At 60.9% G+C, this 26,106-nt stretch overlaps 3 protein-coding genes across 5 annotated transcripts; 2 read left to right on the forward strand and 1 right to left on the reverse strand.

Annotated features, from left to right (window-relative positions):
* The first annotated feature begins 11,655 nt into the window (after positions 1–11,655).
* On the forward strand, positions 11,656–13,401 carry EIF1 (eukaryotic translation initiation factor 1). The gene is made up of 4 exons (XM_014885528.2): positions 11,656–11,884; positions 12,163–12,326; positions 12,415–12,516; positions 12,651–13,401. Exons 1-4 carry the CDS (start codon positions 11,854–11,856, stop codon positions 12,693–12,695), a joined length of 342 nt encoding a protein of 113 aa, XP_014741014.1. The 5' UTR covers positions 11,656–11,853; the 3' UTR covers positions 12,696–13,401.
* A 2,114-nt stretch (positions 13,402–15,515) lies between these two features.
* Positions 15,516–17,583, forward strand: LOC106858613 (gastrin/cholecystokinin-like peptide). The gene is made up of 3 exons (XM_014885378.2): positions 15,516–16,547; positions 17,072–17,266; positions 17,351–17,583. The coding sequence occupies exons 2-3, from the start codon at positions 17,074–17,076 to the stop codon at positions 17,473–17,475; spliced, it is 318 nt and encodes a 105-aa protein (XP_014740864.2). The 5' UTR covers positions 15,516–16,547; positions 17,072–17,073; the 3' UTR covers positions 17,476–17,583.
* A 106-nt stretch (positions 17,584–17,689) lies between these two features.
* HAP1 (huntingtin associated protein 1) lies at positions 17,690–24,782 on the reverse strand. Of its 3 annotated transcripts, XM_014885467.2 has the most exons (15): positions 24,615–24,755; positions 22,743–22,819; positions 22,532–22,648; positions 22,335–22,435; positions 21,979–22,087; positions 21,765–21,843; positions 21,540–21,670; positions 21,387–21,461; positions 21,154–21,291; positions 21,009–21,076; positions 20,763–20,930; positions 20,280–20,596; positions 19,976–20,194; positions 19,436–19,538; positions 17,690–18,715 (listed from the first exon to the last, which is right to left on the reverse strand). In XM_014885467.2, the coding sequence occupies exons 1-15, from the start codon at positions 24,709–24,711 to the stop codon at positions 18,322–18,324; spliced, it is 2,193 nt and encodes a 730-aa protein (XP_014740953.2). In that variant the 5' UTR covers positions 24,712–24,755; the 3' UTR covers positions 17,690–18,321. The 3 variants fall into 3 exon arrangements, with proteins under 3 accessions (XP_014740953.2, XP_088035883.1, XP_088035885.1); XM_088179757.1 differs by having other exon boundaries at positions 21,765–22,087; positions 24,615–24,756; XM_088179759.1 differs by lacking the exon at positions 19,436–19,538 and having other exon boundaries at positions 18,536–18,715; positions 21,765–22,087; positions 24,615–24,782.
* Positions 24,783–26,106: the final 1,324 nt, after the last annotated feature.

Raw genomic sequence — 26,106 nt, forward strand, 5'->3', positions numbered from 1 at the left:
ATCCGAAACCCCGGCTCAGCCCAGTGCTGCAGGACCAGCGAGTGCTTGGGATAAACTCCAGACCCTGCTCACTGCGTGGATGTGATTCTGCACCACCAGGGCTGGGCTGAGACTCTCGGGCAGAACCGAATGGGAGGTGGTGGTGCCAATGGTCCCAGTGGTCCTCGTGCCCCAGTGTCCCACTGGTCCCAGTGGTGCTGATGATCCCAGTGTCCTGGTGTCCTGATGTCCTGGTGGTACCTATGGTCCCAGTGGTTCCCATACCCTGGTGGCTCAGTAGTCCCGGTGTCCCAGTGGTGTTGGTGGTCCCAATGCCCCAGTGATGCTGGTGCCCCCCACCCCACAGGAGCCCCGGGTGTGATCAGACTGCACTTGGGCATCAGGGCTGGGACCTGCCCTGAGGAACGGTGCTGGAATCCCACTCTGGGCTGTGGGCTGGTGTAGAGGGACCCAGTAGGACCCCTGGAGAGTAGGGGGATCTGAGTGGACCTAGTGAGACCCGGAGACCGGGAGTATTAGAGAGTCCCGGAGGCACGCGGTGGGGACCGGTTGGGATCGGGGGTACCCGGTGGGAGCGGGATGACTGGGGGGGTACCCGGGAAGCTGGGAGGATCCGGGGGTACCCGGTGGGAGCGGGAGGACTGGGGGTACCCGGGGGTGCCGGTGGAGCGGGCGGGACGCGCCGGTAGCGCGGGGCGCTGCCCGGGGGCGCGATCGCTGCGCACGGGCGCCCCCTGCTGGCAGCGGCAGGAGCGGCGGGACCGGGCGGAGCGGGGCGGGGACGGGGACGGGCAGAGGAACGGGGACAGGGAACGGAGACGGGGAACGGGGACAGGGAACGGGGAACGGGGAACGGGGACGGAGAGGGGGAGGAGGACAGGGATGGGGTGGGACTGTGGGGCAGTTCTGGTGCGCAGGGCTGCTGGGGTGCTCTGGGGGGTACTAATGTATGCAGGGGTGTGCGGAGGGTACTGGGGTGTGCAGGGGTGTGCTCAGGTGCCCTGGGGGCAGCCGATCCCTGTCTGCATCCTGCCCGCGCTGCTCTCCGCAGTTCCTCATCCCCCTAGCCGGGCGAGCAGCTCCCGGTGCCGGTGTGGCAGAGCCGGGCCCGGGGTCGGAGCCGCCGCAAGGCCGGGGCGGTGCTGAGCCAGCAGAGCCGGGCGGAGAGGGGAGGAGAGGAGCGTGAGCAGGTGTGGAAGGTGCGCACTCGTGTGCTCGCCTGGTGTGCGCAGTTCTGACGCGCACCCGAGGCTGCTCCGCACACACGGGCTACGGGGAGAGCCCCTCTGGCACCGGGCTCTGCCGGGAAACACAGGCCTTGGCAGAGTGGACTCTGCTCTGCTCCAGCCCCGTGCCTGTGACCGACCCCCAGCCCAAGGGTGAGAGCCCGGCCGTGGCATGCGGGAACTGTGCAGGGCTCCTTCCCGAGTGATTCCCCCTGGGGATGTCCCCAGCAGGCTCACCCCGAGCCCCTGGCCCCGAGATGCCACTGAGCACTGCTCCAGCTCCAGCTGTGCAGGCTCCCCTGAGACAGGTCAGACCCTGTCAGTCCTGTGCAATGGCCCTCAGTTTTGACAGCCCCAAGAGCCAAGACCCTTTGCAATCTGCTGGCCCACATCTGCCACGAATATGTCCACTGGCCCAGTAATGATGTCCCAGGGATGATGCCTGTGGAATTGGTCAGGGTGAGGAACACCGGGGGCACAGACCAGACCAGCAGTGTCCTGCATGGCCAGACCCCTCACAGAGCTGGGGAGGCACCTTTCTTCTGGGTCTGCTGAGACCCTGGGACTGGGACACTGCTGGGATGCCAGTACAGGCAAGGCTGTGTACCCTGGGGGAGAGTAGTGTCTGGCTGTTCAGTCATCCCCTGGGATGTCCGGCCTGGAGAACACAGGCCCCCACACCTGCATGAGACCAGTGTTGTGCACCCACCCAGCACCCCGACTGCTCCCCTCCTCACCATCCACCCCGCTGCCCCCGCGGTCCCCGTGAGTCATGGGATGCATTCCTGGGGCAGGAGGGGACATGTGCGCTGCAGGGACAGGCCGGTGCGTCATCCCCTCGCTCCCATGCCCGGGGCCGGGGCGGCCCAGCTCCAAGCTGAAACTTGTCTGACAGTAATTACAGGGGAGAGGAGGACTTCAGAGGATTCACATTCCTTTTGGGCCACACCTGGGAAAGAACTTTCACCATCAACCAGTTCCTGAGAAATAACTTTCCACCTGCGTGGCCCAGCCACAGCCCTGCCCAGGGAGCCCAGTGGGACTGGGGGGCTCCTGCTAGTCCCATTTTGGCTTTGTCTTTCTGCAGAGAGCCCTAAACCCTCTCCTGCTGCCCCCAGAGCTCCCGCAGGTCAGGGTGCAGGTGCCTTCTTTCCCTGTTTAGGGTTGGTGCAGTGTGGTTATTGCACTGCAAAGAGAGAGAAAAGACAGCAACACACACGGAGATCTTTGGGGGAAAAAAGGCCAATTTATTGTACGGACATTCCGTATTTAAAGTGTGTTAGTGCAGCCAGGACAGGACAGTAGTTCATTGGACTATTGGGAAAAACATCCCCTGGGACAGCATGTCCGGATGTCCCATGGGAAAGACACCAGGTGTTAATCTTTATTCTGAATTCCCTTCTGTTTTTCACCAAGTTATCACTCTGGGAGACTGCCTCCCTTAACTGAAGCTGTAGTCAGCTTGTCAGTCTGGGAATGGACCTGAGAGACAGGAGAAATCCAGGCCTGAAAGGAATTGCCAAGCTGTAATTTCCTAGCTCTAAATGTGTGTGCCCACAGTGCAGCTCAGTGCCCAGCATGGCTGGGGTCTGACCACCCTTCCCTGGGGGGTCAGAGCAGGTGGTTGTGGTGACTGGAAGCTGGGGGGGGATGTCCCCAATAGACTGGAGCCACATGAGAGGCCAGTCAGGCCCTTCAATTGGATCCTTGTCAGACCCTTCACCTTTGCTTTGGCTGAGGACATCTCCCCAGTGACTGCCTGAGACCCAGGGCTTTGACCCAGGGCATTGTGAGAAATTGAGGGACTCGAGGGACACATGAGACTCACTGGGTGAGGGGCCATATCTGCTCAGGGCATTTCTGTCACCCCCAGCTGGCACACAGCCTTCCCAAATTACAGGGAGGGATCCCCTGCTGATCCCCTTGGACACATTCTGTTCATCCCAGATGGTTAACTAATTGAGGAAGACCTGAGATCTCCCTGTTCCTGAGCCTCTCGCTGTTACCCATGACCATGGAGAGACACAGGCAGCCAGCTCCTGACTCAGCTTTGCCAGAGCCTCCTGCCTCCTCCTCCAGCTGCTGCTGTTTCCCACCCTGTGCTGGTGACCCCACTGTGGGATCGCTGGGAGGCTGAACTGCTGTCCTGCCACTGGCCCTGGCCCAGCTGTGCTGCAGCTGCACAGCAGCAGCTCTGGCAGGGATGTGAGCTTTGACCACAGTGCAGGTCTGTGCCTGGTGCTGCTCCGTGGCTCATTGGCAGCACCAGGGACATGGGTGACCCCAGCCAGGCCAGGGTGGCACATGGTGCAGCACCAGCACTGCCAGCCAGGCAGCAGCTCCTTCATGTCCTGGGCCTGGGAGTCGAGCTCCATGCACGGGGTGGGAGTCCTGTGGCCAGGCCTCCCCACATTCACGCTGTGGGTCCATTCCTGTGTCCATGCCCCTTGCACTGCTGATGGGACACCAGCCCTGTGAGGGTTCAGAGCGTTGTCTTTGCAGGGTCCCGGGGCTCTCAGCAAGGTGAAGAGGGGCCATTTCAGCCTGCAGCACATCCCAGGAGCTGCTGGGAACAGACAGCGTCAGCAGAGCACCAAGTCCAAAGTGTTTTGCAAGCAGAAGGGCTCGGGCGGTTTCCTTATTTGGCACCGCGGCGGCGGGGCGGCACACCTGGCTGGGGCACACCTGGCTGGGGCACACCTGGCTGCGGGCACCGCCTGGCAGCGCCCGCGAGGGCGGCGGCGCTGACGCGAGATGGGAACGCGGGCAGGACCCGCCTCGCTAATCACAGCCCAGCGCTGGGCGTGGGGACAAGCCGCGGCAGGGACGCGGCCCTGGCAGCCAAAACAACGCCGGTGACACGCCCGCAGCTCTGCCCAGCACCCCCAGCCTGGGGGTCTCCTGCCCTGGGGCTGCGTGCCGGGGACCGCCGGGCAGACCGTGTTCCCTGTGTCATGTTTGTTTCCAGCGAGGCTGACAGGCTCAGAAAGATCCCTGAGTAAGGAGAGGCTGTTGTGGGGAGTTTAGTTCCTGCTTCTGGTTCAGGAGTGAAGGAAAAAAGACTCTGCAACCAGAGTCTGCCCTGGAACAGGAAGACAGTTGGGGAGCCAAGAAGTGCCCACTTCTGATCTCAACCCTATGGGGTTTGAACACCTGGCCCAGCCTGGCGAGAAACTGCTGTAGGGTTGGCAGGTTCAGGGCCAATATTAGCCCCAGCACCCCAGCCTTGGGCTTCCCTGTGCCCCCAAAATCCACTTGATCTGCCAGCCCTTCCTGCCCCATGCCGGTTCAGCCAATGTAGCTCTGCCTCTGGCAAGTGCAGGACTGAGCCTGTGGCACAAGCACAGCAAAATCTGCAGCAGGCTGAAAGGCTCCATCTTGACCTGGTTTTCCCAGGAAGCTCCATGCCAGGGGCTGAGTGCAGTGACTGCTGAAAGGCCATGAACAGGGCAGCTGAGCAGTGCTGTTACATGGAAATGCCTCTGCTTAGGGGTCCCCGACATCTCATAACCAAAAGAAGGGGCTGTTGCCGAGCAGTTTTACAGCTGCAGCCTCGAGGCAGTGCCTGCTGAGGTCCCCCTGCCAGGCTGGCACTTGCTGGTTACCGAGATAAGGTGGCCAGGCAGCTCTGGGATAAACACTCTGCTCCTGCAGCTTTGGGGTTCCAGGGGGGCCCCAGGAGTGTGAACAGGCACAGGGGACCTGGCAGCTGCACAGCATGGCAGCAAACACGAGCTTGAAGGACCTTGAGCACCCCAGGGGCTGATGTCCCCTCGAGTGTCCTCTGCCACTGCAACCTGTGCCCTTCCTGGGCCAGCCTGTCTGGGCTTTGGGAACGGGGGCACTGGGACCCCAGAGTGTGGCCATCCCAGCCCCCCGCTCCCAGCTCCAACTCCCGACCTGGCAAGGGAGTGCCACGGCCAAGTGTTTTGTAAGAGGCAAATCCCTGCAGTGCCAGCATCATGCCGGGACGGGCAGCTGGGGCTGGGCTGGGGCTGGCAGTGTGAAGGAAGGAGCGCTGGCCCGTGGCCAGTGTTTGGCCCTCGGGGAGTTGGCGTAGGCAGCGATGAGTGTGCCTGGCCGCGGGGCAGGGAAGGGGCTGGGCTGCGGCTGGAGCTGCGTGGGGATGTGCTCACACCCCGCACAGGTTTTGCCTCGTTAGTGAAATATGAACTGGAGTGAGGCAGGTGCTGACCAAGGTTTTTGGCCTGACCTGCCCCTCTCTCTGCTCGAGTCAGCAGAATGGGGACAGCTCTGCCCTGTGCTCGCCATTTCTGCTGCCGTTACCCCAAAAATCTCCTGGCCTTTACCCCCAGATCAGCCTGGTGTCCACCCCCGTCACACCAAGGCAAGATCAAATGCCTGAGCTGTTTGGCAGCCAGGCTGGTTCCTCCCTTGGCTGGAACTAAGGGCACAGGGGCAGTGCACAGTGGGCACTCTCCAGGGAGGGCAGGGGCTGCTCTTCCCATGGGCTGGGGCTGCTCCTCTCAGGGGCCTCAGAACCCCTGGATACGGAGAGCTGCTCAGAAAGGCTTGTCCTCTCTGCCCTTGCTGTGCCAGGGGACTCTGCTGTGATCCCCATTGTGCCAGGCAGCATCAGCAGCACCTGGGACAAGAGTCTCACTGTGCTTCCCAGTGCATTCCGGTTATTCCCATTGCTGGGCATCCACACACCACCTTTCCATGGCAGGAAAGGACCCAAATGCACCCATCCTGTGTCCACAGATGTTGCCAGTGTTGGTGATGGTGCCTGTGCTGCTGATGAGCTGGCACATGCCAGGAGCCGAGCTCAGAAGGGCCCTGCCTGGCACACTAGATTCCATCAAAGGTTAATCCCAGGATCTCTCCATGGCCAAAATTCTCTCCCTGGCATGGAACAGGGAATTCCCTCTAGAACAGAGAGGAGCTGCCTGGCTCAGGCAGAGTGGAAGGGCAAGATGAAAGCAGGGGGCTGCAGGGCAGGACAGCTGCATTGCCCTGCCCAGATGGATCATAGAAGCATCAAATCCCAGAGGGTTTTGGTTGGAAGAGACCTTGAAGCTCATCCAGTTCCACTCCCTGCCATGGGCAGAGACGCCTTCCACTAGATGAGCTTGGTCTAAGCCACATTCAACCTGGCCTTGAACACTTCCAGGAATGGGGCTTTGAGCTTGGGTGGAGGGGGGCTGGAGCCATGCAGGGCAGCAGTGGGAGATGAGTTATGTCTCCAGCTGGACCCCGTGTCTGCTCCTTGGCTGTGCTGACCAGCCCAGCCGTGCTGAAGTGAGAGAGCTGTGGGAGCTGAGCCTGGTAGCTTTGCCCCTTCCTGTGGCACTGGAGCAGTTCTGCATCCCACGGTCCAGGTGTGACAAACTGCAGCAAAGCAGGACGTGTCTGGCAGGAGCAGCTTCACTGGCATGTGCAAACAGGCTGTGTGGGGCTGACAGGCAGAGCTGCCGTGCAGGGATGATCCCTGATCCCGGCACAGCCGATGCCGAGGCTCTGAGTCAGCCCCGCGCTGGCTGCGCCTGGTGCCGACAGCTCCTGAATCCATCGGGAGATGAAATGAAAATCCTATCATGGCTGTGCCTGTCCCTCTCCCAGCTGCCCTCGATGCCTGGTCTGGGCTCTTCCACTGCAGAAAACCGTCTGGACCTGCTGCCTGTCACTAGGCAGGCACCAGCACTTCCTGGAGCTCCCAGAGGTTCTGAGGTGTCTGATGGAGAGTCCTAAGCTGCTCCCACCCTTCCTGGTCTTTGTGACCCCTGTTGCCGAGTCAGGTTTGCTCCAGGCTGATGCCAAGGCCCCAACTGAGGGCTGGGGCTTTTGGACCCCAGTGATCCCCATAAGGTGGAGGTTTATTTGATACATTCCCTGCGATGTGAGCACGGAGTGATATCAGCACAGGCCATGGACCTTGGCCAGGGGAATCACCACGGGTGGAAGAGAGAGAGCCCATGGGAATGACCCAAGAACTGGCCAGGACTGCAGCGTGGGGGCACAACAGCCCTTCTGTGCAGGAAACCCATGGCATCTCCAAGATCCTGGAGAGCCCTCCCTGAGAGAATTCCCCAGCCTGGAGAGACAGAGCTGAGTCGCTCCATTGCTCCTGCACAGGTGCCGGCAGGGAGCTGAGCCAGGTCCCTGCCCGCTCACCTGCCCCAGGTCTGTTCCTGCTCACCTGCACCAGCAGCACGGGCGGGCTCAGCCTGTGCTTGGAGCTCTCCTGGCACCTCGCGGAGAGCAGCGGAGTCACAGGAGGGAGGGACGGAGGGTGGGGGCCCTGCCAGGGGAAGCGGGAGCTGAGCAGAGCGAGGGAGGGTGAATAAATACCCTTAAACGCAGTGATTGTAACACACCCGAGGCCACGTCGGTGCCTGGAGGTCACTGGGTTGACAGAATCAGGATGTGCTCACGGCCGGCCCTTGCTGTCCTGCAGGTGTGGGACCCTCTGGATGCGTGTCACACCATGTCCAGTGCCTCCATCCCGAGCGTCCGACAGCTGGGACCACAGCGAGCATCCCGCAGACCCCGACTGTGGCTGGGCAGCGGCTAGCTCGTGCAAATTTGGGATGTGAATGCCAGGAATAGTTGTTTAAGGAAAGGGAACGTAGGACTTGATCAGGGAATCCCTGCACTGCCTCTGGCCCCGCGACAGCCGGGCTCACCCTGCTGCTCTTTCCAGGAGCAGGTTAATCACCAGGGCTGACGCCTGTCAGTGCTGCCCGCACTGATTAATGGGATCAAACATCCAGCTCATCCTGAATCCCCGTCCGTGCAGTCACACAGAGGCTGCAGGAAGGATGTTGGAGGAGAAAAGCTGGTTTCTAGGAATGTCCCAGCCCGGAGGGCATTGCTGAGCTGCAGGAGAAGCAGTAAAGCTGAATGCCAGGATGATTCCTTCCATTCTGCTGCACTTCCCAGGTGGGCTGGAGGTGGCACCAAGACCCCCCTCCTCAGAGCACAGGGTGAAATGGCCTTGCAGGACCCAACAAGGAGAGAAACCTGCAGTGAGCACAGGCTGGTCACCCGCCAGAAGCCCCCAGGAGCCCCAGGGCCGCTGCTGCAGGACCCCCACACAGTCTTGAGCTGCATCACACTGGGTCTCCGGGTCTGTTGTCTGCACACACACAGGGCAACAAGGGAGATCCCCGCGACTGGCAGAGGCACTGTTGCTGGGCAGACCCTGTTCTCTCCACCAGTCCGTTTCCTTGTCGCAGGGCCCCTAGTGCCACCCAATGCCAAGGAGCACAATGGTCCCCATGAGCACCCCCAAGTGCTCCTTGGGGATGCCTTACAGTGAGCAGCGACAGCACAGGTGTCCCCAGGACACAGGCGGCTCTGCGCTCCCTCTGCTCCTCTGCCCCTGAACAGCCTCTGCCAGCTCTCCTGGCACGGCCACGGCCCCACGCAGCGGGGCTGCGGTGCACGGAGCCCCCGCACAGCTCTGGATTGTCTGCCAGAGCTCGGAGCTGCCTGCCGAGCTGCTCCTGCAGGAGACCGGCATTGCCACCTCGTGGGGAGCCGGGAGAGGCACCTCCTCGGGCAGGACGGGTCGGGACCAGCACCCAAAGACACGCAGAGCGGAGGAGGGTGCCGGGGCTCAGCCACGAAGCCACTCATGGCTGCAGGTGCCAGCTCTGAATCCTGCTCACAGCAAAAGTCAGATGTTAAACGTCCCTGTCAGCTCTCAGCCCTCACCAGTGATGGGTTAAACTTTGGTGTCTGGCACACACTCGCCTCTTCTGGTGTTGGACCAAAGGCTCTGGGGGCCCAGTGGTAAAGACACAATTAGGATGTGTCATGTGGATTGTGCAAATCAGAAGTGACACTGACAAATCGACTCTCTGGGGTACCCTGGCTCAGCAGCAGGGCCAGTCTGCCCAGAGCTGACATCAGACTGAAGGTGCCGATGGCTCTGCTCGAGTGTTTGGTGTTGAATATGAAGAGCAGCCCTTTGGCTGCAGTGAGGACTTGGAAATGCCTCCAGCAGAAAGATGGAGTGCAAACCTCTAATTGCTTCTCCTGTCTGGCTACTCCACCGTGCGGCTGCTAGAGACAGCTCCTTCTCTGACAGAGGAGGAAAATCTGATCAGAAAAAGAGGAGAGAGAAGAACCATCTGCTTGTTCATGGTGGTCATGGAGCAAATTCATAACCTAATGAAAATTTCAGCCAGTTCTCCAGCTGATCTGTCACAAACAGAAGAGACAGATGCGTCAGAAACACCAGAGAGACACAAATACAGCAACGCAAACAATTCCCTCTGCCTAGTGCAAGAGAAATCATTTGCCTTTATCTTAAATAAAACCCCCAAGAATGATGCAACATCCGACCCATGTGGTGTCTGCCAGAGCCGCAGATGGCAGCACACCCAGCTGCCAATAACCTGTCAAACCCACGTCGTGCTTCAGAGATGGCTCCGAAGCAGGGCAGGAACACCTACACAGGGAGCTGGGGCTGCAGGGGATCCAAAGGGAGCTGAGGAGCTCCAGATACTCCAGGATCCTCAGCCCAGCAGGCCCAGCCTCCCCAGGGCGATGCTCCCGCTCCATGTGCAGCTCTAACCTGCTCCCAGAGGAGAGCTCATGCTCTGTCTAGATCTACGTGGCTTTTGACCCCATTAATTGTCAGAGATTTACTGTTCTTCGTATCTGGCGTCTCGGGGTATTTTTAGCACCCGTACCATGTCTCCAAGCAGGATGTGATGTTCTTGTGCCAGCAGCCCCGTGCCGGCTGAGCCACAGCAGGGAGACACCTGCCAGTTTGGGAGGTTTATCCACGGCAGCCCTGGGAAAGCCATGGAATGTCTGTGTTTAGCAGTCGTAACACTGCAAGCCAGGCTCCAGATCCTAAAATTAGGACTCAGGAACAGGATTAAACCTGAGATCACCAGTTCCCACTGACCCTGGTTCAGGCCTCTTTGGGCTCACTGTCCTCATGAGCTGACTCCCAAGAACACCTTTGTCTCTCATTACAAAAGGACAGGGAGTGCCCCTTCCCAAGCACCATGGCTGGGGTTACCGGGATGTGCTGACCCAGCCAGGCCTTTGGGACCCCCAGGAGCCAGGGTGGGATGGGCCAGTGCTCAGGACAGACAGCAAAAGGAACTGAGCTCACCCTGCACAGGCTGAGATTTGCCAAGGCCTGCCAAACTGAGCTGAGATGCAGTAAGTGCCAGGGGATTCATTTCACTGGTTTAAAGAGAAAAACCTTCCTTTCCTGTCAGATTCTGGTGACACCTTCAGCGCTTCCCTTCAGCAGCAGAGCCCCAGGCCCACACAGAACTGTGTGTCCTCTGAGCATCTCCCTGCCAGCAGCCTGCTGGATCTGCCAGCAGAACCCTCCTCTCTGTCAGCACTTAGCTCCCGGTGTGCTGCAGGCACGGTGCCACCGTGGGGACAGTGACAAACCCCAGTAACAAACCCACATCCACAGGTGAGCTCTGAGCATTCCCAGGCTGCAGCTCCAACAGAGTGGGCCCATGATCGCTCTGTGCCCAGAGTGCTGCAGTTGCAGGGTGGTGACCAGGCTGTGCCAGGCTCAGCGAGGCCAGCCCGGGCTGGGAGGGCCACCCTGGGCACAGCTGTGTCACCCCAGGTTGGGGCGCGGGATCACTGCGTGTTCCTGACACTGGGAGATGAAGAACTGGACAGGCAACACCTGGGGCCAGGGAAACACCTGGAGAGCCCACAGGAGCGTCAGACGGCTCTGGGCAGCCCTGGGCAGCGTTGGGCTGTTGCATTGGATGGATGTGATGGACTTGGAGCTGGGAATGGGCAAACTGCTTTAGGCTGCCCCTGGCTCCTGCAGCCATCCGGGGGTGATGGTTACGGCTGGACAATGTGTGGCCAGCGAGGGGCCAGCAAGGGCCCGGCAGGAAAGGGGATCAGTCTTTGGAGAATTCCAAGAGGATCCTGGAGGGGGCTAGAGGGCCCCAAGGAGATTTTAGGAAAGTGGAGGAGGGGTTGGGGGGTTTTGGGACTCCCGGGAAGTTTGGGGGTCCCGGAGAGGTTTTGGGGGGCATAACAAGGGTGTTTTTTGGAGGGTTGGAGGGCCCAAAGAAAATTTGCGAGGGCTGGAAGTGATATGGGGCCCCTGTGAGGGTTTCGGGGCGTACCGTGTTATTTGGAGGGGAATCCCAAGGGGATATGGAGGAGTTTGAGTGGTCCCTCGGAGAATTCTGTGGTTCATGGGGGTATTTTGTGGATCTCGGGGAGGAGGGTGGGTGTCCCAGGGGGATTTTGGGGGTCCAGGGGGGTCTCGGAGGCGCCGGAGGCGACCCAGAGGGGGAACGGGGATCCCGGGGGTCCCGGGGGTCCCGGCCCCGCACTGCGCACGCGCCGCCCCGCGCGCTGCCGGGCCCCTCTTCCGCGCATGCGCCCCGCTCCCCCCGCGCCAGCCGGGGCGCGGCCGCGTTCGCCCGATGCGCCCTGACGCCCCGCGCGACGGCCAATCATCGCCCTCGTTGGCCGTGCGTGATGACGTCACGCAGGGCTGGTATATAAGCGGTCGGCGGCAGTCCCGCCCCCCTGACAGCGCCTCGAGCCGCCGCCGCGAGAGCATCCTCCGCCCAGAGCCGCTCCCGCCGCCAGAGCCGCCCCCGTCGCCGCCGCCGCCGCCTCCGCCGAGGGAAGGGAAGCGTATCGTATGTCCGCTATCCAGAACCTCCAGCCCTTCGGTGAGGCCCTTTGTGCGCTGGGGCCGGGGGAACGCGCGGGCCCCGCCCTGGCCCCGCCCCGTGGCGCAGTTGCTATTCCGGGCCCGGTTGCGTCAGCCGCGGGGGGGTGGGGGCGGGGCCCTACCGTGACGGGCAGGCGCGGCGGCCAATGGCGTGAGGGCGGGGGCGGGATGTGCGGGTGACCGGCGGGCGCGCGGGGGCGGGGCCCGGGGGTGACGGGCGGGCGCGGCGGCCAATGGGGCCGGGGCGGGGCGGGGTCTGACCGGCGCTCCCCGCAGACCCCTTTGCGGATGCAAGTAAGGGTGATGACCTGCTCCCGGCCGGCACTGAGGACTACATCCATATAAGGATCCAGCAGCGCAACGGCAGGAAGACCCTCACCACAGTCCAGGGCATCGCGGATGACTACGATAAAAAGAAACTGGTGAAGGCCTTCAAGAAGGTGGGGCTTCGGGGCTCGTGGGGGCAGCAGCCACACCCGGCAGGGATGTTGGTGTCGTGCTAAGGGAGTTTTTGTGTCTTCGCTGCAGAAATTTGCCTGCAATGGTACTGTAATTGAGCACCCCGAGTATGGAGAAGTGATTCAGTTGCAGGGTGACCAGCGCAAGAACATCTGCCAGTTCCTCGTGGAGGTAGGACACCTTCAGCCTGCTGCTCACTAAGATAAACGCGAGTTTGTTAAATACACACAGGTCCTTGTGTGTGGGCAGCGTTTGGATGCACAGAGGCATCACCCCATGCTGTGAATTCATTTTCTGTCTTGCAGATTGGACTGGCTAAAGACGACCAGCTGAAAGTCCATGGGTTTTAAGTGCCTGTGGGCCACTGGAGCTTTATGCAAGAAGATATCCTTACCATGAAATTCCCACCTGCCCCTTGTCATAAGTTTAAAACCAGCCGGTTTGTGTAATGTAACAATCTTGGGTCCACTGTTGAGTCTGGACTGTTGTAATTGGTGATGTAATAAACTGACACGAGCCCATGCTATCTCGTCTGGCTGTCCCTCATTTCCCAGAGGTAACGCAGGCAGTGGCACCATCCAGCCTGAAGCCAAAAGTTCCAGCTGTTCCCAGCTAAGCCCAGAGACTCGGCCTGTCCTGATGGCTCCTCGGTCCAGCTGCGCTTCCATCCTGACAGAGGGGATCGTGTCCTGCCTGGTGCACGGCCCCGTGCCGTGGCACCGGGACATGGCACCGTCCCTCTGGGCAGTGCTGGAGGCACAGGGATTTGGGGAAGCCTGGCTTGAAGGAGTGACAGAAGAGTGACCTGGAGGCCGATGGCTGCAGTTCAGGTGCCGGTACCTGCGAGCCCTGAGGTGCCAAGCTGTCCCATGGGTTAAACTTGTGACAAGGGCTCGGTGTTGGACTAACAAGGAGTATCCCTGTAGCTGGAGCTGCAGAGCCTTGCGGCAGTAGCGCTGCTGCCTCACACCATGTGCAGTAACACGGCTTTGGTTTCATTTCTAATGTTTTATTGTAATGTATTTAAAGTTATTTAAATAAAACCGGTTTCCAAAAGCCCGTGCGTGGTGGGTTCCATCGCTCCCAGGGGCCAAAGCACCTTCTCCTCTTACCAGCACTGGTACAGCCTCCGTGCTCAGGGGCCTGGTGGGATTCCCTGCCCTGGGGGCTCCTTGGGGGCCTGGGGGTTGGCCCCTACTCTGGCCCACCGTAGGAAGAGGAAGTGCCCTTTGTGCAGTCTCTGCTGCTCCTGCTGGGAGCTGAGGAAAAGGAGGAGTGGGTGGGTGCTGAGTCATTGCCTGCCCGGGCTGCATAACCCTCGAACCCACTCCTGTGCTCGCTGTGTTCCTGTAAGTCCCGTGGGCAGGGTCAACTCTTCTACTTCCCGAAAAGTGCTCTGGAGAGAAGGGGCAGGCGCTGCCGCCCGGGTCAGGCTCTGCCACAGGTCAGGGGCTGAGTGCTCTCTTTATTTTCTGAGCTCAAGCGCAGCAGCCAAGAATGAAATCTCAGTAAAATGCACTGGTTGAAGGTAGCAATGGTTCTGGCGACTGGCAGACCCAAGAGCAGTGTGAAATGCGCTGAAATGCCTGAGAGTGCACAGGAAATCCCTGGCTTTCCCTCCCATTGCCCCCAGCCCATCTGTCCTGCAGCAGGGAGGGCTGGGGTGTCCTGGGAGGCTGCTCCCAGCCTGGTCACCTGCTCGTGCTCCTGGCAGGTCACCAGAGCAGGTGCCAGCTCTTCATCCACTGCCACACTGACCCCCATCTCTGACGTGCTGCTCAGGAGCACTGAGTTCACTGCCACTTTCCCGGGAGACTTTGCTCTTGGAAACCAAATTGCTGCAATTACGCAAAGCAGATGTGAGTGCACCAAGGAGACAGTGACCTCCAGCCCTGCCTGTGCCTCAGAGCAACCTCCAGCCCTGCCCATCCCTTGGAGTGACCTCCAGCCCTGCCTGTGCCTCAGAGTGACCTCCAGCCCTGCCTGTCCTTCACAGTGTCTTCCTGCCCTGACTGTACCTGTAAGTGAGGTCCAGCCTTCCCCACACCTGGCAGACAGGTGACCAACTCTGCACATTGAGAGCAGGAGCTGACAGTGCCAAGGCCAGCATTCACACCAGAGTGTGCGTTTGTGCCCATAACCTGGCACAACCCAATCTCTGCTCTGCACCAAGGATTCCCGTGCCCCTTGTGCATCAGAGCATGTCCAGCCTGGATTTCTTCCTGCTGGACTTGCCAGGCTGCCCACAGATTTGGCCACTGCCAGGACAGCTAGCCCCAGCCAGGTAGGGGTGAGAAGTGTTTGGTCCATCCTCCAGCTTTGTCCACCTGGAGAAGGATGCAGCCCATGAGCACGCAGGCTCGGTAACAAACCTGCGTCAAGGTGATGCTGAGCCCGTGGCCCTGGAGGGAGTGGCCGCTGTGTCCCCATCACCCTGACGGCTCATTTGGTCCAGATTGAGTCATTAAAAGCCAGAAATTGGAAAACAATTTGTTTGTTCCTTGTGCAACGTGCTCGGTGGAGCGAGCAATCGATGGCCGCAGCGTGCTGGGCACCGCTGCCTTCTGACCATCCAAAACTCATTTGTTTTGGGGGTGTTTGAGGAGCACAGACACGGCTCATTGGGAGCACAGGGATACGGGACAGTGACGTGCCCCAGCCCAGGATGGCTTTCACAGGGTTTATTGAAGGAGGGAGACAAATGGTCTTTACACATACACTGATGGAGGGTCAATACAGGCAGCAGGAACCATCAATACCCAGTGGGGGGTGGGTGGTGACAGACAAGAATCTTCAGGGAGCTCTGACAGCGGGGCCCATCCTTCCACAGCACCCCAAAGGTTTTCGGGGTGCAGGGAAAGATCCAGAGCTGCAGAGTGGGCTGCTTCAGGCCTGTGTCCTAGAGGGGCCCCACACACACTCACAGGCAGCCCCCCAGGTCTGCCCTGCCCCCAACCCCAGGGCACAGAGCCCTTGGGAGCCCTGGCACAACGCGTTTTAAAGGTGTGCACACACCTGGGTGAGAAATGTCTACATATATATATATATATGTATTATATATATATATATATATATATATATATATATATATATATAATCCCAGAATCATTTAGGATAGGGAAGACCTCCAAAAATCTAAAATCATGGAGTCCAACATTTGTGTGTGTATATATATATATCGATATATATATAGATATAGATATGTATATACATTTATATATAGACAAGTACATATAAACATATACATGTGTATATTTATGTAAGCATTCATATATATGTATACATATATCTGTGTTTCTATATATACATATGTACATATATGTATCCACTCATATATGTGCACATATATGTGGATACATATATAGAGAGAGATACGTCATGGTATTCCTTATGCATCCATCCCCCTGCACACACCCTCCATCACTCCATGACATACAATTACCTCATGTAATCATCGTCCATATAAACACACACACACATGCATGTGTGTGTCCATGCCTATAGCTGTGAGTCTGTGCCCATGTGTACATATGAATACCCGATGTATTTGCATAGATGCATAAGCTATGTTATCTATTAGAGAAGTACGCATTGTATATATCTATATTTTATAGTGTATAAAATCTTATATATCATACTGTATTATTTATATATGTATTTATATATATACACATATCATTGCAGTGTATTATACTGTATAATACTGTATAGTTGCTATCATATAATAATGCATGAGCATGTTCAGCTGCACACAGAGCTCCAGTGTTCTGTACAAATGTACAGCCAAGGCACAGTGCCCTGGTAGCTGCACCTGGATTTGTGTTCAGGTGTGTCCATACAGAGCCAGCCATGAACACACCTGTGTGCATGTGCAGCTGGGAATGTGTATGGACACGTGTGCACACATATGTGTCTGTGTGTATGTATGGATGTGGCTGTCGAGCTGTGTGCCTCTGGCTGTCTCTGTGTGTCTGTGTGTCTGGGTGTGTCTCTGTGTGTCTGTGAGCGCGCACAGATGCCCGAGGGCCCCCCCGGGGGCGGGTGGATGCGTGTGGAGCCACCTTGGGGTGTGGCAACCCCGGCAGCGCCTTTAAAAGAGGGACTGAGCTGGGGCGATCTTGGAGAGAGATATCCACTGAGACCCACCAGGACACCCACCAGGACACCCACTGGGACACCCTGCTGAGCCTCAGAACCCACAGGTGAGTCTCACAGGGCTCTGGCACTGTCCACAGGTGACTTGGGGACCAGCTGGGAGAGAGAGATGGAGAAAAGTTGAGGAGCAGATGGGAGGGACAAAGCAACTCAGAGATCCACTAAGAGGAACAGAGGGGATCTGGGGCCTGGCCATGCCCTGGGGATAAGAACCCAGCTCCTCAGCAGTTTGAGTTCAAGGAGGAGCTGGATAATGCTGTTAGTCATGTGCTTTAGTTTTCAGCATCCTTACAAGGAGCGAGGAATGGGACTTGATCCTTATGGATCCCTTTGCCTTGACTCTGATTCTAGGGGAATTGGGAACCAGCCAGCAGAGGGGGGTGGAGAAGACTTGGGGAGAAGGTGGAAGGGATGGAGGGGACTTGGGGACCCAAAGGGAGGGACAGAAGAGACTGTGAACTGGCCATGGCCTGGGGCTGAGTGCCCAGGCCACTCTCACCACAGAATGAGCGTTCCCAGTTTTTGGGCTGCAGCTCCCCCACTTGCCCACCCCTGTTGAGTCTCTCCACAGCCATGAAGGTGATGCTGTGCCTCGGCCTCATCCTCACCCTCACAGTGGCCGCCTGCCTGTCCCGGCCAGCAGCACCAGGGGCCATGGGGGACCCCCAGCAGCACCCCCCCAGCCTGGTCCGGCGGGACTGGCCCGAGTACCTGTCCCAGGAGCAGCAGCACCTCTTGTCCCAGTTCCTGCCCCACATCCTCACAGGTACTGGGAGCTCAGGGTGGGCAGCCCTCAGGGGGCACAGCCTGGCCCCTGTGCCAGCTCTAACTGCTGCCCTTGCCCTGGCAGAGCTGAACAAGCACAAGGCCTTTGTGCATGAGGACGAGGGGATGGAGGCTTTGCATGACCACTACTACCCCGACTGGATGGACTTCGGCCGCCGCAGTGCTGAGGACGAGGCTGGTGCTGTGTAGCTGCTGGGCTGGACTGGCCACACACTCAGTGCATGTCCTTTCCCACAATAAAACTCTGGCACTACGGCCTCGGCACTCGTGGCTGTGCTGGGGAGAGCCTGGGAGGGTGGGCAGAGGGGACTTGCCCCCAGCCCCAGAGGGACACGAAGGGCAGAGACCAAACTGTGCACAGCAGCAAACACAGAACATGGCAGCAGACACAGCACACACGAGCTGCTCTGTGAATTCACATTTATTTTCCAGGGGATGGGGCACAGCTTGGAGGGAGGAACACGGCTTGGGGGAAGCAACAGATGCACCCCCCAAAGCATCCCAAGCTGTGGGTGCTGCTACTATTGCTATTCAGTGGGCAGGAAAGAGTTAAACTACCATTCCCTTTAAAAGCCAGTCCAGTGCAGGTGCTGGCCAGGGGCCCAGCCCAGGGTGCAGGGATCTCCCCCCGGCCCCAGCATGTTGCCCCAGGACACACCCGAGCCCAGACTGAGCATTGCCCTTCGCTGCAGCATCTGGACAGCCCCAAATGGGCCACGCTGCCTCTCGCTCTGCAGACAGGCTCAGCAGAAGCAGGAACAGTTTTTATTGCCAGAAACTGGCTCCTGTGAAGGGTCCGTACTCCCCCAGAAGAGATAGGGTCAGCCAGCACCCTCTGTACCCCCATACATGGGGAGCAGTGCCAGGTTCTGTCCTTGCAGCCAGGGCAAAGCCCCCCATGCTGGTGCCAGGAGCACTGATGGACCTGGGGCAGCACCAGGAGCTGAGGCTGAAGTTTGTCCTGTCTTTGTTTCCCCATGGATGGGTGAGGAAGAGGAAGTGTCTCACCCTGAGCCTGGGGGCTCTACAGCAGTGTCACTTCTGGGTGCCCCAGGCCCCTCTGGGTCCTGGCTGAGCACAGGACTTCTCCCCTCTGGCCACCACCTTGTCCAGCCCCAGGCGCTGCAACTTCTCCACCAGGTTCCAGCTGAAGATGTTGCTCCTGGGTGGGGACCCACCTTGACTGGGCACAGGGGAGGGCTGTGGCTCAGAATGCTGAGGGTCCTGGGAGTGGAGTGAGGGGGCCCACCGTGATCCAGTCCCTGGTGCCAAGTGGGAATCTCGTCCCAGCAAGAGCCTGAAGAGTCCCGTGGGGGTGCCCGGGGGTCCAGGGCCAAGCGCCAGTGTGGGGGGAGTCTGTTCTGGTGAGGGGCTGCTGAGGGTCAGCCCCTCAAAGGGCCCACAAGAAGGCACGACGGCATGATACAGACTGGAGGGGAAGAGAGAGCAGAAGTGGGGATCAGCTGGGAGCCCTGTCCTGGGGGATGCTGCTGAAGGGGCCAGGCAGGGCTGCAGGCAGAGCAGGACCCCCCTGTCCGCCTTCATGTAAAGAGCCTTGGGCTTCAGGAGACCCCGGTGCTGCAAACTGCTCAAGCACCCGAAGCTCACAAAGAGTGTTGGGGGCTGTTCCTCAGCAGCCAGGAGAGACTGGGACATAGTCACTGCTCCACAAGCAATTTCCAGACACCAGGGTTTTTTCTAACCGTGAACTCCAAGCTTGCACCAACCCCCAACAAGCCTTGGGAGGGCTCATTAGGGCTAATCACCGGTGCTCATTAATGAAGGGACAGCCCAGCACCCAGCTGAGAAAAGTTCCTGGCTGCTGCCCAAGTGTGGAGGGAGGAAAGCTGTGTCGGTTCCCCAGAGTGTCAGGAGCACTCGCCGCTTTGTGCCCGGGGTGAGCCCACCCGAGGAAAGCTCTCCATCCATCAGGGTGCTGCAGTGCAGAGGAGGGGGGCTGGTCCCAGCCCCGGGTACAAAGACATCCCAGCAGCCAGATTTAGGGGTATTTCTAGTGCTGGCATCTCTCAAAGCACGAGGCGCTGCAGGGAACCAGGCATTGGGAAGGAGGAGGAGGAGAGAGCTCGGGGGGCACAGCGGGGCCGGGGCCGGTGCAGGCAGCGCGGGTGGCGGGGGCCGCGCGCCTTACCTGGATGTCACCGTAGTGATCGCAGTGGTGGGGTGGAGGATGTGGCAGGTGGTGATGGTGAAGGTAGACGGGGTCTGGGGGAGGTTGTTAACAGAGAGGAACACTGGAAGGGACAGGAGACAAGGGGTCAATGGGGAGGATGGCAGGACATAGGCGGAGGGCAGGCGGGACAGCCAAAGCTGGGCTGGAAGCTCCAAGCGCAGAGCACAGCTCCAGCAGCAGCTGTGTCTGGTGCCTGTCAGAGCGGGCAGCCAGCACAGGTGGGAGCAGGAGATGCCGTGCGTCCCAGACCTGCCCCTTCCAAGCAGCCGGGGCACAGCAGGGGCTCGCCAGGGCGATGGCGAGGGCACGTCCCGCCGGGGCGGCCGCCTGGGAACGGCCCTTGCGCTGCTGCAGGCGGAGCATCCCCGTGGGGACGGGTGGGTGGCAGGGACAGGCTGCTGCGAGAGGGGAGAGCACGGGGGGAGGCGAGGGGCAGCCTAGATAGGACAGGGGCATCCCGGGGGCTGCGTCCCCTCCGTCCCCTGACCCCGCGCTCACCCCTGGGGCGCTCCTTGGCTTTGGCGGGTGTTGAGGTAGGGAGCCGCTGGAAGGAGCTGGCGTCCACATCATCCTCCTCCAGGTCATTGAGACTGTACACCTCCTCCAGGTCTACGTCCAGCTGCTTGAAGTCTTTGGTGAGCACCCCAGGACGGGGCACCAGGATCCCACCCAGGTTGGGCTGTGCCAGCTGCTGCCAGTGGTGGAGTGTCACAGAGCCTGGGGGGACACAGCCGGGGAGAACTCAAGTGGGGGTGTAGGACCCTCGGAGCACCTGCAGCTCTGCACCCCCTCTGCCCCTCACCTTCCAGCGGCTTCACGATCTGCAGTTTGTCGGGTAGGTAGGTGAGGGAGCCGAGGGAGAAGCCGGAGCCAGCAGTGAGCTCCGAGCCTGCGGAGTAGTTGGTCCCAGTGGAGGCGATGCTGCTCTCGGGGGTGAGGAAGCCACTGGAGCTCGCCCCATCTCTCAGCCGCCAGAGCTTGCGTTCCCGTTCGGCCTCGAAGAAGGAGCGCTCCTCGGAGACGTGGCTCTGCTGCCGCACCGACAGCCGCTGCACCGCCGCCTCCAGGTCCCGCCGGCCCGGGACTGCCCGCGAGTCCTCGCTGGCCCCCTCGGCTCTCCTGCACAGCGTTAGGGGGCCCGGGGCTGCAGTCCTGCACTGTGCCGGGCCCCAGCCAGACCCTGCCCTCCCTGTCCCTGTCACCAGCAGTTCACCGGCACCCCAGCTCCTGTGCAGGAGCAGCCACCGTCCCACCTGGCCCCATTCCCCCCCATCTCAGCACTCACTGGGCCTCCTCCGAGCCGGAGCAGCTGGTCTGGGGGGTGCTGGTCCCTTCAGAGTGGGCAGCAGACAACTGCTTGGAGCCCGGAACGTGGTGGGGAGACTCAGAGCAAGACTTGGCTTTAGCTGCCTGGTTCACGGCCTTCACCGTCTCGAAGACGCGCTGGTAGCTCCTGTGGGCCGAAAGCAGGACAGAGTGAGCCGGACCCCTGTCCCATGGCACAGCACGAGCCACCGATGGCAGCACTCACTTGTAGTCTGAGGAGGAGCTGTCCGTCCTCTTCCTCATCATCCCCTTGATCTCAGCCGCCAGCGAGTCCTGGGGACGCGGGTCAGCAGTGTCAGTAGAGGGGAGAGCAGGGACCCCCACCCTGGTGCCCGGCCCCCCGCGCTCACCACGGGCAGGAGAGCGGCCGCGCTGTAGCGGCTGACGGTGCTGTTGGGCAGGCTGCGGCTCCGCAGGCTCTTCACCTCCTCCTGGGCCTCCTGCAGCATCCCACCGCACTCCGCGTACTTCTCCTGCAGATCCCGCAGCTGCGAGGACACGGGCACAGCTCGAGCACGGCCCCGGGGGCAGCGGGGCAGGATCCCCCACCAGGCCGGGCACCCACGGCTTCCCCGGGGCTCACTTCCATCAGGAGCTGCTGCTTCGCCTCCTTCTCCGCGGTCAGGTGCTGCTGGAGCTCCTCCAGCTCGGAGCAGTACTGCGGGGGCAGGAGCGGCCAAGGTCAGGGCGCTGTGCCCGCACCCCCCTCCCCCCGGCACGGACAGGGGACCCTCACCGTGCGACACTTCTGCTGCAGGTCCGCGTTCTGCGCCCGGAGCTGGGTGTTCTCCTCCTCCTTCCGTGCCACCACGTCCTCCTTATGATCCAGCTGCTCCGACAGGTGAACGACCTGCTGGCTCGCTTCGGCTGCGGGAGGGCCGTCTGTCAACGCCGGGGAAAGGCCCCAGCCCCAGCCCACCCTGCTGGGCAGTGCCTGCAGACCCCCCCGAGCCCTACGTACAAAACTGCTCCACGCAGTCAATCATCAGCTGCTGCTCCTGGTCCTCGTACTGACGGGTCTCAGTGGCGATGTTGCTGGCCTGGGGGAGAGGGTTGGAGGGCCTGAGCATGACAGGCAGGATCTCCTGTCTCCCTGAGGGGGCATCTCGGGTCCCCCCATAGAGAGCAGGGCATAGGTGGGCACTGAGGGGCATCCACCAGCTGGCTCTGCTCACCTCCATGCGGAGCTTCTGGTTCTCCTCCTCCAGGCACTTGAGTTTCTGCTGCAAGGTGTCGTACTGGAAGTACTGCTGCAAGGACAGCGAGGACTCGTTCCTGCGCAGCCTGGGGACAGCAGGGATGGCCTGAGCACCTGCAGTGCAGGCAGGATAGGGCTGCCCGCTCAGATCCCTGTCCATTCCCTCAGCTCCCAGGCATCTGCAGCAACTGAGCTCTGTGGGGTTGGACCCATGGCCACCAAGGGAAGGAAGGGCGAGTGGTCAGTGCTACCCTAGGGATGGTGATGGCTCCTGCCTGACCCACAGGAGCAGTTCTGCCCCGGGTGAGTGGCAGGACAGGGACTCCCACTCACGGTGTGGAGGCGGTGGTGGTGGGCTCACTCTCCTCCGTTGTGGTGGTGTAGAAGTGGAGAAGGTCATCCCGCATGGAGACCTCATGGCGCAGCTGTGCAATCTGGGCAGACAAAGCGCTTCAGGACACGGCCCAGGTGACCACAGGTGCCCTGGAGGCGCACACAGAGGGCCCAGACCTGTACCCAGGAGCTGTTACCTCCTCTTTGGCCAACTCCAGCTGCTCCTCCAGGAGCTCATTGCGCTCAGTCAGGCTCCGGTTCTGCTTCAACAGGGACTGCCCAATGCGTGCTGCTAACTCCAGGTCCCGCTCTTTCTGCAAGGGGCAGGTCTGCCTCAGCTGGGATCATCCCTTCTGCTGTGTCCCCAGGGTCCCACCAGCCCACACACAGGTGGGATCTCCAACATACCTCATCCAGCAGGTTGGTGACGGCATCAATATCGTGGTAGGTCTTCGTGATCCTCACCACCCGCTCAGCACACAGGACTGGGGGAGAGGGCCAGAAGGTGAACACCCACACTGTGAGAGCACTGCCCCAGGTACTCAGCAGTGTCCCCCCAAGGCTGCCCCCGGCTGGTCTCCAAAGAGCACCTTTGGTCTGCTGGGTGGCACCTCACGCAGTGCCAGGCAGAGGCAGGCAGGGATCCCCACAGCTGTGACAGCATCATGGGAAATGAGGGAGTCACACCTCACTCCCAGTCCTGCCTGCACCTTGGGGTGATCCCCTCGCTGACCCCACGACCTCAGCACAGGCACAGTGCCAGCCCCACTGCAGGACTCACAGGCAGAAAAGGGAGACGGAGAAGGGCAGCAGCGGAGACAGGATCGGAGGTGACATCTCCAGCAGAAAACAGGCTGGAGCTCCAGTATAAATAGCTGTGGGTGGCACCGCGCCGAGCCGGGCTCACAGGCGGCGTCCCCTCCAATCTGTCCCCAGCCCCCTCCCCCAGATCCCCCTGCCCTAGTTTCTCTCTGGGGGAGGGGATGCCCCTCCAGCTGCACAACACAACAACCCACACAGCAGCAGAGGCAGCTGCGGGCAGGACGCTGCGGGAACGGGCAGCTGCCCACCACGCCAACACCGCCGCGTCAGGCCGGGCCCCAGCGACAGCTCAGCCTCCCCCCGCCGCTCTCTGGGTCTCTGGCACGGAGAGGAGGTGCAAGCATGGAGACCTCGGTCCCCCCGGTACGGATCCTGCCAACTGCAGGCAGCGCCGGGCACGCACCCAGCGGGCGGCGCTGGAGCTGTGCGCTCGGAAGGAGCCGGGAGCAGGCGCAAAGCCCCGAGCCCTGCCCGCACCCCAGACCTGCCCACAGCCCGGGACCTGCCCGTACCCCGCACCCCGCCCTCAGCACACAGCATTCCCCATGCCCTTTCTGATGCTCTGCTGCCCCGAGGGTATGTGCCTCAGTTTCTCCTGGCAGAGCAGCGCTGGCTACGCTGAGGGCCCCCACGCTCGTCCCCAGCCACAGCCACCCCCCACTCGTGCAGACGAAGTGGGTTAACGGGGAAGCTCAGCCACACAAATCCCATTAGGCCTCCCCAGCTGGGGTTGTGTAATGGTGAGTGTGTTGTCATGGCAATGCCCCCACTCGCCACCCCGGTCCCGTCCAGTCCTCACTGTCCCGGGTGCTGCCGCACGCCCCGGAGGGCACGTACCCCTACCCCAAACACATCCATGGGAAGAAGGGCCAGCCCCAGCCTCACCCCCCTCTCTGCACCCTGACAGGACCCGCTTCCCCGCGGGGGTCCCCAACTGCACCTCGTCAGGCCCTTGAGCCATTAATTAGGAATAATTAGAGCATGAGCATCGTTACGGTTGGAGCGAGCGGCTGGCCCTGGGAGACAGGGGCTGCAGCTCTGGCAAACATGTAAACATCCATCTGCGGGCTCGATCCGGGGGAGTGCGGGAGGGGAGGGCCCCATTCCCACGGGAGGACGGACGCCCTTCCCCAGGGGCACACGCAGACCTGGCAGGGCCCCTCTCCCCGTCATGGGGACAGATCTCCTTAGGGTCGGGGTGACCCTGGGAGTCCCCAAGGGACCGGGTGGCGGAAACCCCGGGCCAGAGGGCGGCGAGGGAGACCGAGACTGAGGGAACGCACAGGTGGGGAGCAGATTGCACCTCCCGAGGGAAGACCCCGGCCCTGACCGCTCCGGACCAGCCCCGGCCCCAGGGAGACCCCGGCCCCCGGCGCTCCAGACCAATCCTGGGGAGAACCCAACCGTGCTGCAGCCGCATCCCCATCCCCGGGGCGGGACCACCCGGGCCGCCCTCACCTTCCTCCAGCTCCCTGGCGATGGGGTCCGCGCCGCCGCCGCGCTCCGCGTTCCCGTTCAACTCATCATAGGCGGCGGGGCTGCTCCAGATCTCCATCGTGCCGAGCCCACCGCAGCCGCCCAGCCCGCTGTGCCCACCCAGCCGTGCCCAGCCCCGCCACGCTGAGCGGAGCCGCTGCGGCCGCTCCCGCCCCTATTTATAGGATCGCCCCGTCCCTGCGCACCTGCCCGGCGCATCCCCCGGCGGCGGGGCCAGGGCTGGGGCCGGGACGGGGGCGGGGCCGGACGGGAGAAGAACGGGGGCGATGCGGGGGTCGGGGTTTGCCAGAGGCTTCCCGGGAGTGCCCATTCCCCCCGTTTTCTCCGGCCGCCTCGGGAACACAATCGCTATCAGGCATCCTAGGACCGGGCTCCTTGTTGGGCATCCCACCAGGACAATCCTGCTCAGCCCTGGGGGCTGGTGCAGTTGTCCCACCTCTTGTCCCATCTCATAGCCCGGGGAACCCGGGCACACGGGCCTCAACGGGTGGTGATGAGTGCTGAGGGGACACTGGGGGTCCCTGAGCAGCAACTCGGCAGTGTTGACGCTATGGGTCATGCACAGACAGCGGCTTCTGCCCCTTGGGAAGGACAGGGAGAGATTTTGGGCCCTTCACACAAAGCCATGATCAGGCAGGGCTGGAGTTCCCCTGAGGGTCAGGCTACGTTCTTCTGGCCTGCCCTGCTCTGCCACCCCAGGGCTGGACCCCCCCATCATCAACCACATCACAAACCCTGCACCTTCAGTGCCCATTGCAGTGCCGGGACCTGCCATGTCCCTGATCAGGAAAGGGGCTTTTCCATTCAACTCCAACCTCCCCGTTCAACACCCCTGGCTCCAAGCATGGGCTGACATGAGCCTGGCCCCCTCCGTGCCCCACACTCCCTGGCAGGCATCCTCTTGTCCCCACAACCACACTGGTGCAGAAACAGCACAGAAGCAGGAAAACTGAATAAATCATGGCATGCTGAATTATAGAGGAGCTGGCAGGCACGTAGCACAGGCCGCATGGGCGTGCTGCTGGTAATGCCAGTGTGCTCTGACCTCATCACCTGCCCCAATGCCCTTCCTTGTTGGCACTCAAATAATCAGTGAATGGATGTAGGTGAAGCTGCCCTTCACCGTCATGCACCTTTTCCTGCTTGACTCTTACTCACTGGCATCCTGACCTCAACTACATCCTGCCCTAACCACCAGTCCCCTCTGGAGTGAGAGCTGGAGCAGGTACCCTCAGTCCCAGCCTCTCCCTCCTCCTGGCACTGGTGTTTCCCTTGGTAAGGTCTGGGACACAGCCGGCACCACCAACTGGGCTCCCACCGTCCAGGGACCCCAAGGACTCAAGCATACATCTCAGCATGGACAGGCAGCTTCTTCCTAATCCCCTGCCCCAGGATTTACTCCTCTGGGCAGGTTCCCTGTGCCTGTGCAAGCAGATTACAGGGGGCTATTTCT

Source organism: Sturnus vulgaris, chromosome 27, assembly GCF_052056855.1.
Source record: "Sturnus vulgaris isolate bStuVul1 chromosome 27, bStuVul1.hap1, whole genome shotgun sequence".
Lineage (NCBI taxonomy): Eukaryota > Metazoa > Chordata > Aves > Passeriformes > Sturnidae > Sturnus > Sturnus vulgaris.

Excerpts from the sequence above, each read along its gene's own strand:
- HAP1 (XM_088179757.1), bottom strand. The coding sequence starts at position 24,711 with ATGGAGATCTGGAGCAGCCCCGCCGCCTATGATGAGTTGAACGGGAAC. Across the intron at positions 22,820-24,614 it reads CGCCAGGGAGCTGGAGGAAG|TCCTGTGTGCTGAGCGGGTG; the intron begins GTGAGGGCGGCC and ends CCTCTCCCCCAG. Across the intron at positions 20,931-21,008 it reads AGCTCCTCCTCAGACTACAA|GAGCTACCAGCGCGTCTTCG; the intron begins GTGAGTGCTGCC and ends TTCGGCCCACAG.
- LOC106858613 (XM_014885378.2), top strand. The coding sequence starts at position 17,074 with ATGAAGGTGATGCTGTGCCTCGGCCTCATCCTCACCCTCACAGTGGCC. Across the intron at positions 17,267-17,350 it reads CCTGCCCCACATCCTCACAG|AGCTGAACAAGCACAAGGCC; the intron begins GTACTGGGAGCT and ends TTGCCCTGGCAG.
- EIF1 (XM_014885528.2), top strand. The coding sequence starts at position 11,854 with ATGTCCGCTATCCAGAACCTCCAGCCCTTCG. Across the intron at positions 11,885-12,162 it reads CCAGAACCTCCAGCCCTTCG|ACCCCTTTGCGGATGCAAGT; the intron begins GTGAGGCCCTTT and ends CGCTCCCCGCAG. Across the intron at positions 12,517-12,650 it reads TCTGCCAGTTCCTCGTGGAG|ATTGGACTGGCTAAAGACGA; the intron begins GTAGGACACCTT and ends TCTGTCTTGCAG.